The 18,597-nt window shown below is 44.1% G+C and overlaps 1 protein-coding gene across 4 annotated transcripts; it reads left to right on the top strand.

The window, feature by feature from the left end:
* The first annotated feature begins 3 nt into the window (after window positions 1-3).
* LRRC63 (leucine rich repeat containing 63) lies at window positions 4-17,713 on the top strand. 4 transcript variants are annotated; one of them, XM_081855578.1, is made up of 10 exons: window positions 4-101; window positions 3,131-3,244; window positions 4,466-4,951; window positions 7,799-7,945; window positions 10,992-11,185; window positions 14,626-14,724; window positions 15,155-15,291; window positions 16,042-16,125; window positions 16,482-16,721; window positions 17,442-17,713. In XM_081855578.1, the coding sequence occupies exons 1-10, from the start codon at window positions 26-28 to the stop codon at window positions 17,641-17,643; spliced, it is 1,779 nt and encodes a 592-aa protein (XP_081711704.1). In that variant the 5' UTR covers window positions 4-25; the 3' UTR covers window positions 17,644-17,713. The 4 variants fall into 4 exon arrangements, with proteins under 4 accessions (XP_081711704.1, XP_081711707.1, XP_081711705.1 ...); XM_081855579.1 differs by having other exon boundaries at window positions 23-164; XM_081855580.1 differs by having other exon boundaries at window positions 23-164; window positions 2,992-3,244.
* Window positions 17,714-18,597: the final 884 nt, after the last annotated feature.

Genomic DNA, 18,597 nt, shown 5'->3' with positions numbered 1-18,597 from the left:
TGTTTGTTAGGACTCGTCTCCAAGGATGCCAAATGAGCTTCCTCAGGTGGTGTCTCTGACAGGTCCAGTGAGTCCAGCAAAACATCTATGTCTTGGCCATGGTAGGAAAAACAAAATGGCAGCCGAGAGGTCATTAACAAGTTATTAATTATATGAGCAGCTGTGTAAGTTACTATTCTTACAGTTGGAAAAGCTTGAAACAGACTAGTTGTTGTTGTTGTTGTTGTTGTTTAGTCATGTCCGACTCTTCGTGACCCCCTGGACCAGAGCATGCCAGGCACTCCTGTCTTCCACTGCCTCCCGCAGTTTGGTCAGACTCCAGCTGGTAGCTTCGAGAACACTGTCCAACCATCTCGTCCTCTGTCGTCCCCTTTTCCTTGTGCCCTCCATCTTTCCCAACATCTTTCCCTTTTCCAGGGGGTCTTCTCTTCTCATGAGGGGGCCAAAGTATTGGAGTCTCAGCTTCAGGATCTGTCCTTCCAGTGAGCACTCAGGGCTGATTTCCTTAAGAATGGACAGGTTTGATCTCCTTGCAGTCCATGGGACTCTCTAGAGTCTCCTCCAGCACCATAATTCAAAAGCATCAATTATTCGGCGATCAGCCTTCTTGATGGTCCAGCTCTCACTTCAATACATCACTACTGGGAAAACCATAGCTTGAACTATACGGACCTTGATCGGCAAGATGATGTCTCTGCTTTTTTCCATCACCACAAAAAGCAGAGACTAGTTGTATAGGCTTCCTAAGGCAAGGTAGCATTATGAGGCAGTTTTCAGCCAGCTGTAGGTTGATGTACAATATCAACTTAGGGCAAATTATTATGAGTTGACTGACACATTGGTTGACCACCATGCACAATAAAAAAAAATGAGAATTTGTAACCACATTAATTATTCTGAATATCAGCCTGCCAAGCAGCCTTTACAGAGCCTGAATGGAGAACTTATGGCCTTTCAGATGACATTGGACTACATAATCTCTGGCCACTAGTCATGCTTGCTGAGGCTGCTGGGAATTGGAGTCCAGTGGCAGCTGAAGAACCACAGGTAACATATTGCTGTTTTACAGACACACACTAAACATAAGGAACCTACTAGGCACATCTAAATGTACACATGTACAGAAGCGTTTCTCAGCAGAACTGCCTCAAAACTTGAATGGATTTTCTTCGGATGGGTATGTGCTCTGAAATTGTTGTTGTTTAGTCGTTTAGTTGTGAACCGACTCTTCGTGACCCCATGGACCAGAGCACGCCAGGCACTCCTGTCTTCCACTGCCTCCCGCAGTTTGGTCAAACTCATGCTGGTAGCTTCGAGAACACTGTCCAACCATCTCATCCTCTGTCGTCCCCTTCTCCTTGTGCCCTCCATCTTTCCCAGCATCAGGGTTTTTTATGTGCTCTGAAATAGATGGATATATAAAAGCTAACCTGCACTTAGCATCTGTGATGAGCTACTAATTCGAGCAACAGGGAATCTAGAGTCCTCTCCAAGCATATGCAAACATTACAATCTTCTCACTGCAAAACTTGCAAACACAAGCTGCTGGAAGGACCAGCTGTGACAATCAGCCCATTTCATTTTCAAATTACATCCTTTGGTCCATTAATTAATCCTGAACTAAGGGAGCTAAGGATAAAAGGTAAAACTAATATATGAGATAGACTCATGACATGCAAAGCTAGATATGTCAAGCCTTTATTTGTTATAATTGTGATGATCATGGCGTACAGCTGATGAAAACCCCAAATTAACAATCTCAGAAAATTAGAATATTAAATGAAATCAGCAAAACAAGGACTGCAAATAGAGCAATATTGGACCTCTGAGAAGTAGAAGCATGCATATGTACTTAGTACTTGGTTTGGGCCCCTTTTGCGTCAATTACTGCCTCAATGCGGCGTGACATGGATGCTATCAGCCTGTGGCACTGCTGAGGTGTTATGGAAGACCAGGATGCTTCAATAGCAGCCTTCAGCTCTTCTGCATTGCTCGGTCTCATGTGTCTCATCTTTCTCTTGGCAGTGCCCCATAGATTCTCTATGGGGTTCAGGTCAGGCGAGTTTGCTGGCCAATCAAGCACAGTAATCCCATGGGCATTGAACCAGGTTTTGGTACTTTTGGGGCAGGTGCCGAAGTCCTGCTGGAAAATGAAGTCAACATCCCCATAAACATCGTCTGCGGAAGGAAGCATGAAGTGCTTCAAAATCTCCTGGTAGACGGCTGCGTTGACCCTGGACTTAATGAAGCACAGTGGATCAACATCAGCTGATGACATGGCTCCACAAATCTCTTTTCTGATGAGAGCAGCTTTTGCATCTCATTTGGAAACCAAGGACCCAGAGTCTGGAGGAAGAATGGGGAGGCACACAATGCCAGATGCTTGAAGTCCAGTGTGACGTTTCCACAATCTGTGTTGATTTGGGGAGCGATGTCATCAGCTGACACTACAGTAAAATGGAACTGGCATGCCTACAATAAGATGTGCAACTGCTGCAGGGATTTTTTTTAAAAAAAGAAGGTAACAAGTTTGCAGTTGCAGTTCAAAGCATTGAACAATATATTTGTCAATGTAACTTCCATGCTGCACGCTCTGGGGTTACTTCTAAAGGATAGAATGGTTGTTCACACCGGAAGAATGAAATTGGGGGACATATCCTGCCAGTTCAGGGTGGAGGAATGAAAACACCAGTGGCACAAGGGATCAGCACATCTGGCTGTTAACTAGAAGATTGGTGGTTCGAGTCCACCCAGGGGCAGCTGTGGGCAGGATCCCTTCCAACTCTCATGTTTGATGATTTTACATTCTCTCACACAGAGAGAGAGGGATGGAAAATCAATTATTTTAAACCAATCTAAAGTTTCACCACAATTTTTCTGCGCAAGTGCTGCAGGGATGTGGATGCAGCTGCATCAAAGAATGTCCACACATCAGATAGTTGATGCTAAGGTGTTTTTTTAAAAATAATAATAATAATAATTTGGTGCTAGGTTGAAAGTTGTGGACATGTCTCCTATAAGGAAGAAAATTTGGAGGGGTACTGAGTACAGAATGTTTGAAGAAAACTAAGCTTTTGTGTCTCTGCACTCTCATTTTTAAGAACAAAGTACACTCACGTTTCTCACGTAGTTTTACAACAGGATTATAAATCCAGGTCCATGTCTGAACCTAAGCTGCTTCGGAGACCTTTGTCCCCAAAGGGGAAGACTGAACGGGCTGGACCAAGCAGAAAAGGCCAAAAAGGTAATGTGGCCCAATGGGTAACCTGGGATTGGGCATACCATTGATTAGCCATGGTCTATTCAATGGTTTGATGGACGCGGGTGGCGCTGTGGGTTAAACCACAGAGCCTAGGACTTGCCAATCAGAAGGTCGGCAGTTCAAATCCCTGCGACGGGGTGAGCTCCCGTTGCTCAGTCCCTGCTCCTGCCAACCTAGCAGTTCAAAAGCACGTCAAAGTGCAAGTAGATAAATAGGTACCACTCCGGCGGGAAAGTAAATGGCGTTTCCGTGCGCTGCTCTGGTTCGTCAGTAGTGGCTTAGTCATGCTGGCCACATGACCCGGAAGCTGTACGCCGGCTCCCTCGGCCAATAAAGCGAGATGAGCGCCGCAACCCCAGAGTCGGCCACTACTGGACCTAATGTCAGGGGTCCCTTTACTTTTTATTCAATGGTTTACAACTTGAAACTTGGGCAGCGCTCTTCTAGGCATCTATGCCAAGAATGAGTCCACTGTGATCAGTGGGGCTCATTCCTTAGTATGGAGGGGTGTCTGATAAGAGAGTTCTCTCACCACTATAGTACCTTCTCTCCAAAAACACTCAAGGAACGCACAAAGCACATACCGTTCAACTGTCCCGATTTAAGTGGGATATCCCGGAATTACAGAAGCTATCCCTGGAATGGCTGGAATGGCCCATTTTTGGGTTCAGCAAGTTAGCCAGAGCACTCAACCCAAAAGTGCTCATTTTCTGGTCTTGCACCACAGCACTGGACAAAAATAAAAATGTTTGTTTTCTGGTCTCATGCTCTGGTCCAAGCTTGACAGCTCCTGTGACAGCTTGGAACCGAAAAAATTAAGTGTCCCAATTTGGATCAGCCAGATGTTGGAGGATATAAAAGCAGGACTGAAGACAGTGGCTTGAGCCCCGACAGAGGCCTAGACGGTTGCATTTGGGCCCTGAGCCTGATATTCCCTATCTATGCTTTAACCCAGCACTCTTAACAAACTGCAATTTCCCAGAGAGTGCCATTTTCTGGTTTGCCTCAGGCAGCAAAATGTCTTGGGCCAGCCCTGCTTTTCACTTCTTCAAAAGGCATTGCAAATTACTGTCTTTTTTTAATAAGGAAGCAAAATTCCCTCTCCACACCCAAGGCTGAGTTAATTCTATTTAGGAAACATTAGTTTGCACTTTAAATAGCCTGAGTTTTCTTTTCGTGTACAACTGTCCTATTTCATTACAGGTGCTCATGAGGAAGATACAAAATTCAAAGGAAAACATGGCGCTGATTATGGCCAGCTTCATTTGCCTGAGAAGAGCCAAGCAATTTGTTTGAGTTTTCCAGACTTTGGTTCTGAAATCCAAGTTCCAGCGAATATCGAGAGAACCTTTATTATTCCCTCACACCCTAGTGGTCCTCCTAGCTTCCCATTGCAAAAACGTCGTGTACCCTTAAGGATGCAAATGCCATTTTTAGGAGATTACCGGCTGCTTTTACGAAGAGATTTTATATTGAAAGGTCTGGCTATAGTCGCCACTCTTCATGTAAAATGCTTGGACATTGAAACGACAAGGCCAATTATTTCCCGCCTTAACTATGAAGCACTGACGAATGAGCTGTTTGCTAGGGAAAGAAGAGGCCCAAGGGAAGTCCATACTATACTTCTTACAAATGCAGATCTGCCTTTTCCTGAACCACCAAGAAAATCTGAGAGACAAATGGAATTAGGTACAGTACTGTATGCTACAGTTTTATGAATTCTGGCTTGTTTTACACACTCACATTTCTGCATATTCTTTCTCTGCTGTTTTCAATTAATGCCATCCCCAAAGGTCTGTTTCAGTTCTCCAATGCATAGCTGAAAATTTGAGTGGCAACACTGAATTTTACTCTAAGAGAATGTCAGAATTGATATTTTTTTTAAAAAAGTGAAAAGGAAAACTCTGCACATTTTCACGCTTACGTTGGATTTGATCAGGACTTTCAGGGTCTTCAAATCTGCCACTTAGTCTATATATATATATCTGTTTAAATCTTTCCCTCACACAATTGAGACTGCATTTTAGCACAAAACTCTGCTGTTTTTCAGCATGGTAACGAACGATACAAGCTTGTTGTAGTAATGAAAACTCTAATCAATTAGGTGTGTAAGAGATCTACTTGGAGATTTCTTACAGTGCAGCCCTAAGGAGTCTGGAAAGTACCGTAAATCCCATTAGGTTCAAAATGGGACTTTCTGGAATGGTAAAAGCAAACATTTTTAAGTACGTAATCATAGGTTGTCTGTTTAATTGTAAATCAACATTTTTAGCGACTATAGCATGCGCTTTCGTAAAACAATGGTGTAACGTGCCAGGGGGGAAACTTGATTTTAGGATCAGTGATGTAAATCAGTTGTGAAAAGGAATCAGAGATAGTTTCACACTTCTGTAAATCCGTGGAAGAAACTCCACCAGCAATAAACCAGTCCAGGTCGGAGGTCATGCCACTCCTCAAAATGTGCAGAGATAAAGCAGAAATGCTCAGCCGAAGGCATGCCAGGACTTTTAGCGGCACAGTGGAATTTCCCCACCTTCTCCTATCCCCATGGGACCCATAAATCTGCTTGATGGGGAATCAGAAAGAGGAAAACTGAGAGCAGCCAGAGAGCAAAGAGGAGAAGATGAATTGTCAGAACGCTTTCCGTCCTGCTTGAAAAATGAGCTGTTGAAGGGGGTAGAGATAAGAGGGTGCTGCGCTTTTAAGGCAGCATCAAAACAAAGGGGGGGGCTCACACTTATAGCAAATAGGAAAGGAACAAAAAAATTAGAGACATTGGAATCAGAGTCTGCAAGGGCAGGGAGACATAGTCGCAAGTCTGTACCAAGAGTTTGGTGGAACAGAAGGGTGTAAGGAAAGTAGGTGTGGAAATCAGGATGAAGGAAGGGGGGTTATTGTTTTGCTGGTTTGATTTACTTATTTACTTCTTTTTATCCTGTATTTTAGGGACGCGGGTGGCACTGTGGGTAAAAACCTCAGTGCCTAGGACTTGCTGATCGTAAGGTCGGCGGTTCGAATCCCCGCGACGGAGTGAGCTCCCGTTGTTCGGTCCCAGCTCCTGCCAACCTAGCGATTCGAAAGCACCCCTAAGTAGATAAATAGGGACCGCTTTATAGCGGGAAGGTAAACGGCGTTTCCGTGTGCGGCGCTGGTGCTGGCTCACCAGATGCAGCTTCGTCACGCTGGCCACTTGACCCGGAAGTGTCTTCGGACAGCGCCGGCTCCCGGCCTCTTGAGCGAGATGAGTGTGCAACCCTAGAGTCGGTCACGACTGGCCCTGACGGGCAGGGGTACCTTTACCTTTACCTTTATCCTGTATTTTATTCTGTGAACCGCCCTGAACTCTTATGATGATAGGCAGTACATAAATCTAATTAATAATAATACCAATTATAATAGATAAGCTCTGATGAGAAGGGTGTCTGAGCTCTTGTAGCAACTGTTCCACTGAAGTAAAAGTATTAGTGCTCTGAGGATTCTCTGCGAACAGTCAATATAATATTAGGCTGGATCTACACAGATATAAAAAATGCTTTGAAAATGCTTTTTAAAAAACTGTGCGCTCACCAGTGCCATCTAGTGTCACATTTGTATAATGCACTTAAAATGCACTTAAAATGTTATAGCTGAGTCCTCAATCTTCTTTCCTGATGATTTAAATTAACCTGCCCTGTAGCAGAATATAGCAGGGTACCTACATTCAGTTTGGTACACAAAGAGCAGGATTTCAGACCTTCCAAGTGTCCCTATTTTCCAGGGACAGTCCTGGATTTACAGAAGATGTCCCAGTTTCTGATTTGATCCCCAAATGTCCTGCTTTTCCATAAGATGTCTGTTATAGGAATTCTAAGGTCTTATATGTATAAAATAAATGTACATAAATGTACGGGACGCGGGTGGCGCTGTGGGTTAAACCACAGAGCCTAGGACTTGCCGATCAGAGGGACAGCGGTTTGAATCCCCGCAACAGGGTGAGCTCCCGTTGCTCGGTCCCTGCTCCTGCCAACCTAACAGTTTGAAAGCACGTCAAAGTGCAAGTAGATAAATAGGTAGATAAGCGGCTTAGTCATGCTGGCCACATGACCCGGAAGCTGTACACTAGCTCCCTCGGCCTGTAAAGCAAGATGAGCACCGCAACCCCAGAGTCGGCCACAACTGGACCTAACCTTTAACTAGGATGTCCCTATTTTCATTGGAGGAATGTTGGAGGATATGGGATTCAGCTTAGGAACTCCCATTAGCAGAAATCTTGGACAAGGGCTTCCACTTGCGCCATAATAGAGTTTGCCCCCCACCCAAGCTTCCTAAAGATAGACCCCAGAACAGCATGTGGTAGGGGGGATGATTCCATGTGGGAACCAGACAGAACATTTGTAATAGTGCAACACTGAAGTCCACCCCCAAGTGTTTTAAAAGCCTAAACAACAACCAACACACACATCCCAAGAGACATTGTTGTTTTGCAAGGGAAGATCTGAAGATATTTATCTCCATATAAACGGAATCCACTCTAACTTGACTCACGATGTTTTTCAGAAAGGTTACTGGAGGACAGACTGGCGGAGAGACTGGGAGAAAGACTGGGGGAAAGACTGGAAGAAAGACTGTCTCTCCCTGCAGAGGAAAAAGAATTGATTATTGAGGAGGTAAAACAGAAAAAAAAGAAAAGAGTGACTTATGCAGGTAGAAACCATTTTTATATACTCGTGCGTATGTGTGTGTGTGTCCTTTAAAAATAACCGTTACTGTTATTCATCTAAAAGCCTTGATGCAGCACACACACAAATATAAAATAAGGTAATAAACAAGCTTTACTGGAAACAATTGATGATAGAAGTGATCAGTGCATAGCTGTCAACTTTCAGGTTTGAAAATAAGGGATCAGCAGCCTCGAAAATAAGGGATCAGCAGCCTCACCTGTCCTGGGGACAGTCTACGGGATATCTAACAATCCGGGATAGCAGTAGGAAGCAGCGGGAAACGGCGCTAGAATAAGGGAATTTCCAGCAAAAAAAGGGAAGGTTGACAGCTATGGTGAGCTGTCTTAATCAAATTTTAAACATCATGACAATTCACTAGTTCAGAATCTACAAGCATTTTACTAAAGGCTGCAACTGCTGCTGCTGCAAACAAGACAGAGTTATCTGCCATCTAGCATATAAGCTGCTTTCAAATATATGCTGTGTGTCCTTGCATTCCTATGTAATGTGAGATGCAAATATTTAATTTGGGGGTGAATATTCTGGGCAATCCAATTAGTAGGGAAGTAAACTTTCCATCACAAGCCCTCTGTAAAAACATAATACTTTTTTCTACTAAGCCGGGGCATCCACAACCATACTCGCCGGCTTACGTTCTGCATATTTATTTCATTAAACATAGCATACACAATTGTATTAATGATAAATGATAATGATGTATTAAATAAATCATGAGCTTTATGTTGCTAAAGCATTAAAATAATGAAGTTTGGTAAGAAAGTAAGTTTTCCGTATATTTCAGTTCCTTTCCAAATTTCCACATGTTTTTCCCCTGAGGGGAAACCCAGGATGAGAACAATGGCTTCAAAATGCCCAGAATTTGTGCATCTCTAATTCAGTCTCTCACATGATTAGGAAATCACACCTTGGCCACTTTCCCCTTGCCTGGTGCTGCTGTGCCTCAGTTGTTGGAGTGGTTTGTTGTTGTTGTTTAGTCGTGTCTGACTCTTCGTGACCCCCTGGACCAGAGCATGCCAGGCACTCCTGTCTTCCACTGCCTCCCGCAGTTTGGTCAAACTCATGCTGGTAGCTTCGAGAACACTGTCCCACCATCTCGTCCCCTGTCTTCCCCTTCTCCTTTGCCCTCCATCTTTCCCAACATCAGGGTCTTTTCCAGGGAGTCTTCTCTTCTCATGAGGAGGCCAAAATATTGGAGTCTGAGCTTCAGGATCTGTCCTTCCAGTGAGATCTGCTAGAAATCCTGCAGGGAGCTTTCATATGTAGAGCAGGCTCCCTGCTTCAGATCCTTCACCACAATAGACTGACAGTGGCAGAACCAAGCATTGAGGACATGATGGAGTGGGTGCACAAGTCTAATCGTGATGAGACTGAACCCCAAAACATGCCTTACTGTTTAGTCAATCCTGTAAAAAGGTAAAGGTAAAGGACCCCTGACAGTTAAGTCCAGTCGCAGACGACTCTGGGTTTGTGGCACTAATCTCGCTTTACAGGCCAAGGGAGCCGGCGTTTGTCTGCAGGCAGTTTTTCTGGGTCATGGGGCCAGCATGACTAAGCCGCTTCTGGCGCAACGGAGCACCGAAACCAGAGCAGCACACAGAAATGCCATTTACCTTCCCGCCGGAGCAGTACCTATTTATTTACTTGCACTTTTTGGCGTGCTTTCAAACTGCTAGGTTGGCAGGAGCTGGGACCGAGCAACGGCAGCTCACTCTGTCGCAGGGATTCAAACCGCCGACCTTCTGATCAGCAAGCCCAAGAGGCTTGGTGGTTTAGATCACAGCGCCATCCGCATCCCTAGTCAATGCTGTACATCTACATCTCATGAATGGGGTGTTAGCACATACATTGCTTTGCAGCTGATTAGTACCAAATGCCACACATCAAAGTGCAAGAAGATAAATAGGTACCACTCCGGCGGGAAGGTAAACAGCGTTTCTGTGCGCTGCTCTAGTTTGCCAGAAGCGGCTTAGTCATGCTGGCCACATGACCCGGAAGCTGTATGCCGGCTCCCTTGGCCAATAAAGCGAGATGAGCGCCGCAACCCCAGAGTTGGTCACGACTGGACCTAATGGTCAGGGGTTCCTTTACCTTTTTACTGTCCTTCGCACTTAACAACCTGCACAATGTTTACTGCATTCTCTTTTTTTCAATTGAATTTGTATACCAAATTCCAATCTTGATTCACTGAATATCAGATATTTAAATACTCCAACTATAATGAAGATTGAGAAGCTAGAGCAGGGGTCACCAACCTAAGGCCCATGGGCCAGAAGCGGCCCATGGAGGTCATTTGACCGGCCCACAAGTTGTCCCCGAACCGAGCTGCCCGCTCACACACTGCACTAAACTGGCGCAGTGCAACGTGGCAACTCGCTTCCACAGCACCAGAAACTGCGTCTACACACGTACAGATGCTGAAAATCGCGTCAGTGCAGATGCCGAAAATCACAGGCGGCGTGCAATCCGGCCCACAAAGGGATCTCCGTGGGTCCAATCCAGCCCAGGCAAGATAAACCTTGCTGACCCCTGAGCTAGAGGGTTATGGGAAGATCCTTCCCTGTCAATATGTTCAAAGAAGGTAAACGAATCTGCATCAGAATTCTGAGATTTAGCCTTTCCTTAGACCACACTCTGGTCAAGTGTTTTGACAAAGTGGTGTTTCAGACATTGCTGAACCATCAAATGCATCCCAATCGTGTTTTATGACTTCCTTGATATTGTATGTGAGCTGGAACTGGTCTGTGACCGAAATAATAAATTCATTCATTGCTGAACCATGTCTTACACATTAAAGTGTAAGGAGACTTTCAATAACGAGCAATAACTAATCTGGCAGCCACTAGTAACATTAAGGCTATGTTTTTGCACATGACTGAGGGGTTGACATCATTATCTAAAGAGAGAAGAGCCAAAGAGGAGCCAGAAACATGTTTTGTCCAATGATATTTGATATTAAACACCCAGGACCAAAATTTGTTAACCATTTTGCATTCCCACCACATATGCAGGAGCGAGATTTATTCCAGACATAGAACCTGAGCTAGATTATGAACCCGAGCTGGATTATGATGACTCACTTATCTCCGGTATGGGAAGCGAGCCGAAATTAAATCTAGAAGAGGAAGAGACTGAATCGATGTCAGCAGCTTACATGGCAGTACTCTCTTGCCTAATGCATAGAAGAACTGGGCTTAGTCTTAAGGTAATTTCCCTAAAAGTGTGGCTGTGTTGCATTTGACAGTCTATTCTCTGAGGCACTTACTGGGGCCTCCAATGGGATTTCCATTTTATCACCGTAACAGTCCAAGAGAAGTTAAGCCAAAGGTCACCCTGGGAGCTCTATGGTACACTGAGGATTTGAGTCTAAGTCAGTGGCGTAGCGTGGGGGGTGCAGGGGGGGCCGGCCGCACCAGGCGCAACATCTGGGGGTTAGGGTTAGGGGGCGCAAATCCACGGGTTAGGGGGCGCAAATCCATGGGTTAGGGGGCGCAAATCCATGGGTTAGGGGGCGCAAATTACTTGCCTTCCCCCGGGTGCTGACAACCCACGCTACGCCACTGGTCTAAGTCTTCCCAATCAACCACAAACCACCATAGTTCTCTTATAGGCTACACAGAGCTACAGAGTGATTTGCTATACTTCTTTACCCTGTTCTTTATAGAAAGACTGAGAGTAAAAGTGCTGTTCACACAGAACTCCCAAGTCTCTAGAGCAGGGGTGGGGACCTGGCGCCGTCCAGATGTTGCCGAACTCCAGATCCCATCAGTCCTGCCAAAAAGATCAGTGCTCAGGGCAGAAGGGAGCTGCAGTCCAACAACATCTGGAGGGCTAAACGGTCCCCATCCCTATCATAGAGACTGTGTGAAGTAGTGTGTGCAAGACTACGGGTGCCTGTCTTATCTCTGAAACCACTTCAGACTAACGTTTTACGTTCAGTAACAGGGTTGGCCCTATATGAGTAGTCAAATGTGCATGATCACATCGTTCATGAACATGGTTTCCACAGATCAGGAAGGTCTAATCCCTGGTAGATAGTACACGCATAGGCTGCATTCCAGCATATCTTTTAAAGCATTGTTGCTGTTGTTTAGTCGTTTAGTCGTGTCCGACTCTTCGTGACCCCATGGACCAGAGCACGCCAGGCACTCCTGTCTTCCACTGCCTCCCGCAGTTTAGTCAAACTCATGCTGGTAGCTTCGAGAACACTGTCCAACCGGACTTCCGGGTTAGCGCCAACGTCTAATGGCGGATTCCCTCCGAGCTCCGGAGGGAATCGGCTCTGCAGGGATCGGGTTCTGCTGCGCCAGCGACGTGGGGACCCTTAGAAACCACAGGCGCAGAAGCCTGTGGACTTGGTGACTCGGCGGGCACCATTTGCGCCCCCCCGACCTGCGAAGGAGCCTTTTTAAAGGCTTCGGAACGGGGGAGGGGAGCGGCGCGGTGCTGAGAGTCCTCTGCTTCCCCTGCTGAGTGAAGCCGCATGCCATGGACGGAGAGCACTGACTTTTTCCTGAGAACATTCAGACTAAAAAGCAACAACCCGTGAGTAATATAGAAATTGGACTTAAAAAGGAATTTTTTTCTTGGAATTTGGTATGACCGGGGAAGATATAAAAAGGAAGTCCATCTCCCCGTCTTGTAGACAACTTAAAGCAAGGACTAAATAACTAAGGTCGAGAGAATATATTTTATTGTAACTGAACAAAGTTATTAATTTCACGATTGGACAGTATAAGTAATTTTGCTGGGGGATAAGAGTGGATTTTGAGAGCTGCGCAACCCCCCGGGACCCGGGAGTGATCAGCGAGAGAGCCGGTTGGAAAGATACAGAAGACTTTGACAGCTGTCAAAATTAGCTGTCAAAGTTGAGGAATACAGAGTAACATTGTTTTTGCTGCCTTTGCCAGTTGGATTTGTTACATTTTGGTTATAAATTGTCGGAAAATAAGCTATTTTGTTTTTGGGACTGGAATTAGAAGGATAGTAAATATCCACAATCCCTATAGAGGGAGTTTTGGGACACTGCAAGAATGGCTGGAAGTGGAAAAATACTCACTGAGTTGAACAAGACTTTTTATCTCTTGGGAAAGCTTCAAGAACAAAGTAATATTTTGGCTACAGGGGTCCTGGGACTGAATGAAACAGTAAACAAATTTACTGGAAATGGAAGGGACTTGACTCAAGTCTTTGTCTATGAACCAAAAGCCCCTGTAGCGGAAATAAAAGACTTTGTAGCTGAGCAGGGAAATAAACTTGACAAATCTGAGAAAGTGGAACAAGTGGAAGAGAAATATGAGGATCTGGAGGGAAAGGAAGGAGGAGTTATAATGTTGCAGAAGGTTAAGGAAGGCCAGAGGCCTGGCAGGAAGGTCACAAAGGAAAATAAGAACTGGATGATGAAGATTTGGCTTGAATTGGAGAAGGAAGAATGGAGAGACTTATTTAGATGGAGACCTGAAGACTTGTGGATTACAAATTTGATTAAGATGGATGTTCGAGCGCTTGGGACATTTAAATTCATGAATTTTTCCAAACATGGAGGCCTGGCCGGAAGAAATATGAACTTTTTTGGGACTGTGCTCCTCCGAGACTCGGGCCTCAATATGAAGGACTATCCAAAGAACCGGCAAAGAGGAACTGAGAGAGACTTCAAAGCCTCTGATGTGAGATCGCCAGGCTGATAGAATATGGACTGTTGGACATTGGTTTGGGGATCGAAACCGGGAAAGGGAGGGTGGGGTTTGATCAATCCAAAGGTTGTATAAATACTTTCTTTGATATTTCTTATTTTGTATTTTTGGTTTGCTATTGATATAAAATTGGGAAATTCGTGGAAGGGAATCTGGGTCGACCTTGGAAAAAAGGGTTTAAGTAGAAGGACTGATATAATAATGAAATAAGGTAAAAACTTAAGAACTTGTTGAACTAACATTTGGAATTGGAATACAAGAAGGGGAGGCGAGAGGAAGTCGTGGGAAATAAAGTATAAGAAAATAAGGACTGAAAGTATACTTGCTTTGTGTTTTTTCTGTCTTTTTGTGTATTTGTTTTATTTGAAACTTCAATAAATATTATATTTAAAAAAAAGAGAACACTGTCCAACCATCTCGTCCTCTGCTGTCCCCTTCTCCTTGTGCCCTCCATCTTTCCCAACATCAGGGTCTTTTCCAGGGAGTTTTCTCTTCTCATGAGGTGGCCAAAGTATTGGAGTCTCAGCTTCACAATCTGTCCTTCCAGTGAGCACTCAGGACTGATTTCCTTCAGAATGGATAGGTTTGATCTTCTTGCAGTCCATGGGACTCTCAAGAGTCTCCTCCAGCGCCACAATTCAAAAGCATCAATTCTTCGGCGATCAGCCTTCTTTATGGTCCAGCTCTCACTTCCATACATCACTACTGGGAAAACCATAGCTTTTAAAGCATAGGTGTATATTATTTCGAATTGAATATGCTGCAGATACCTCCAAAACTGTTCCATCCAATGTATGCAGCGGTTTCCAGGGATGGAAATAGACATGTATTAGCCTGTTCCCCGTTGCTGCTGTAAACTTCTGTAAGAAAGCAGTTCTTTCTTACTGCAGATTATTTATAGAAAATATAAATCTCATGTGGGTCCCCCCACCTTTCTATGTTTTCTCTGTAGGCATTTTTTCTGTTTCAACTTCCAGACCTCTCACCTTTGGCCGGCTTTTTGCTGTACCTTAACCTCTCATTTAACTACTTGTACTTCTTTCCTACTGAGGTAAGTGTGACTGTGGGACATAACAAACAAACAAACCAAATCCTGCCTTGTTTTTATGCAAATAGCAGGGAAGACATGGCTCCATGCATTACGTGGTGGTTTGACGGGAGATGGCAGCTATCTGAGAGGGTTCTAATCCCATCTTGGCTCATTTTCTGGCAGCAGCAGCAACAGGAGAGAAGCTATGTACCTGCAATTTTATCAACATGCCCCAGCATACTGAGCGTTCACAAAGAACCATAGTTTATTTGTGACATGCAACCCAAGGTTACTTATCTTTCCTCCTAACCTGTCTGTTCCCCTATCACTCTCAAAGTCTCTCAATACCTTTGCCCTCCACTTAGAAGATCAACCACCCAGCCTTGGCTTTGCCCCCAGTTTTCTTCATTTTATTGCATTTGCCCATTCAATTTTCTTTTTGATCCCACAGGTATTTTATCTTAAACACTTAGAAGTGCTAAAGCTCCGAAACAACCCCATCAAATTCATCCCAGAAGATATCTGCCGAATGAAGAATCTTAAATTATTGGTTATGTCCTTCAATTTGCTGACTACTCTTCCAGCTGGGTACAGTAGTAGTGCTTTTAATATCACAAAAAGCACAAAAATCACCTGAAAAATACAGCGGTGTGATTCATAAACACCAGCACACTTAGGGCACTCTGTGACATCACAGAGATTACTCCAGTAATTTTTAAAACTCTATGCTCCTTTTTTTTTTTTAATGATATTTATTGAGATTTCAAATAAAGACATATAAACACAAAAAAACAATAAAAACATACACAAACCAACAAAACAAAAACAAGTATAAATTCAAACCTTCTTTTCTATACCTAATTTCTCCGACCTCCTCACACCTCCCCCTTCTCTATGCTCCTTAACCCCTTCACATACTGACTCGCATTTGACTTCAAATCTCCCACACTAAAGTCCACTTCTTCACATGTAACCACGTGCATCAGTCTATTTGCACCTAAAGTAGACTATCGTCCACAAAAGCTTTCACCATAACAAAATTATTTGAGATGCCACCAGTCTCTTTGCTTTTGTTTACCGCTCCCCCACTTAAAAAAACAACAACTGCCCATTTCTAGGAACTATAATCTTTCTCACATTTTTTGTGTGCAAAACAATCCGTCTTTACAATAGTGACAAATTGGAGGACAAATAAAATAGTCTCTTGGTTTTATGAGGCTTTCTGTGGCAATTTTAGGCCTCCTGAATTACTCAGCATGTATTAGCAGCTGAATAGGTGAGTGATGTGCTGAGTTTCATATGCCTTTGATATGGTGTGTATTTGCTTTCTTTCTATAGGCTATTTTCATTGCCCAATCTGCAGGGCCTCGATGTTTCCTACAATGAACTTGAATGCATCCCTAATGAAATTGGAAAACTCAGGTATATATTTCAGTCTCCAACTGATTTCTACTGTTTTAGTGTCAACTGTCTGGGGTTTCCTGATCAGATTTTCAAAGCACAAACTCTTGTACCAGCTCTTATTGCAGTGGGACACATTCCATTCTGGGCAAAGCTCTAGGGGCCACATTCCTGTGGTGAGCAGAGCCAGAATCAAAAGTGGGTAGAGCAACAAATGTGACTTTTACCTTCGTACAGTAGGCTAGTTTTACCCTCACTCACATTGTCAGGGACTGGTTGGACTCAGAGGAATCAGCTGAGGATGCCAACTGCTTGGTAAAGTCGATGAGACATATGTAAGTGACCTGTGGGATGTCTTTTGGTCTGTGATCCTTTAGAAACCTAACATATCTGAACGTAGAAGGGAATCTACTGTACGTCTTGCCTTGCGGGCTGCTGAAGCTCAAGCTGAGCTGCCTTAAGGTGGAAAACAACTTCTTGCACGTCTACTTCTGGGATGAAATCTGCCGCCTTGAGCCACAACGACTCACTGACATGGCCGCCTTTTGTTTTGCCAAACACAACCTTTGGAGAGTGTATCGCAAGATCCCAAGGGACATTCACGAGATATTGCTCAAGTAAGTAAGGCGGGGACCTCCATCACAACCACAGGCTTTAAGGGAAACTTTAGATCAGTCAGTCCCCAACCCCTGCAATAACTATGTGACCAAAAAGGTTTCCTTATGGATTCCCACAGCCCTGTGCTGGAATAGCACCCACTGGTCCAAAAAGGTTGGCATCCCCTTTATAAAGTGGGGGTAAGGTACCTGCAATGTCTTGAACAGGTGCGCCAACTCCATGGGGATGAGGCCTCTACAGCCCCCCACAATGTCTGCCGGGACAGGACTCAGTCCCCCAAATCTTGAGGGGACAGAGGAGACCTGGCAGAATGTCACCCTGGGCAGTGCAGTCAGAAGACTCTACATGGACCATGCATGCCACGTGCAACATGTGTGACAACACGTGCATGCACATCGCACGTGTGGCGTCTGCCCCCTCAATGCCAGGCACGACTCAGTGTTTCTGAATGTTCAAGACCACAGGCACCATCTAAATGCTACTTATTAATAAAAGTAGAATATTTCTAATGGGTTTCAAGCGCAAGCTCTGCTCTATAGGTAGACAACATGTTTTGGACTACAATTCCCATCATCCTTGGTACCTTGCCATGCTGGCTAGAGCAGCTAGGGTTGTAGCCCCACATTGGCCAGTCCTACTGTACATTCTTTTCTCAGTAGGTTAAGTGTAAAGAACACCTAACATTTTTCTCTCTCTCTCTCTCTCTCTCCACATTTTAGCTTTAAAGCCTGCGATTGCTGCACGGGACCCTTGTATGGAAAAGGCCTTCAGTTCCCTCGCATTTTTAGGAATGTCTATGGGCTTAGGCTTCCTTATCTTTTTAGTGCCTGCTCGCCAACCTGCTATTCGAATTATGTTGCTGAAGCTGTGGCAGCTGCTGAAGCTGCTGCAGCTACAGATGCTGCAGCTTCAGCGTCATAGATGTCAATATTTTAACTGACTGAAGCTGAACTGGCAGTCTGTCGAATAAAGTGCCAAGCACTGAACTGTACACAGGTCTGTGTCCTGGCCTGATGATTCCTTTTTTGATTTAATTGTTTATACACTTTTCCATTTCCATTTCCACTTTATACGTCATAGGTTTTTTGTCTCACATTTTCCCATGTAGATTTCCCAACTTATCCCATATCGGCATTCAAGATTTGCCTGCAACTCATTTAGTTCCTCCCTACAATACTCCTATCATTTTTCTTCTTTTTCTTTCTTTTTTGTTAACTGTTGTTCAAAAATTCATCCCTACTTGCAAAGCAGTTTTAATGTCACATCTTTTAAAATATTCACGAAGATATTCCCACTCACCCTTTATTTTCCTCTCATCCAAATTTCTTATTTTAGCTGTCATAGTGGCAAGCTCTGAAAATTCTATCAATTTGTACAGCCATTGATCTTTTGTTGGGATGACCTCTTCTTTCCATTTTTTTTGCGTAATCTATTCCTGCAGTTGCTGTTGCATATAAAAACAGACTGTGAGTTTCCTTTGGTAACTCCTCACCTATAATAGCCAATAAAAATGCTTCAGGTTTTTTGGGAAATGTAAATTTAAACATTTTCTTAAGTTCTTCATAAATAATCTCCCAGTAATTTTTTGCCCATTTGCGATGCCACCACATGTGTATCGAGGATCCTTCCATTTCTGAACTGGACTCATGATTGCAATGTAGCTGCTTTGAATGCAAAAATTAGTTACAGAATAGCCTGTACTTTATCTTTCTGCACTAATGTTTCCAGTAAAAACTACTACACCATATTTTGCTTCATAATCCGGATGAATATTTACACTGGATACAGAGTGCTTTGCAGTTCACATTAACCACATAAAAACTGCAAATGCAACTGAACCGCACAGAGGAACAGTGTATGTTTTTAACCTTAGGA

This window comes from Podarcis erhardii (genome assembly GCF_964252035.2).
Source record: "Podarcis erhardii genome assembly, chromosome: 3".
Lineage (NCBI taxonomy): Eukaryota > Metazoa > Chordata > Lepidosauria > Squamata > Lacertidae > Podarcis > Podarcis erhardii.
Note: the sequence above shows the minus strand (reverse complement) of the source record. Positions and strands in the feature narration are given on the sequence as shown.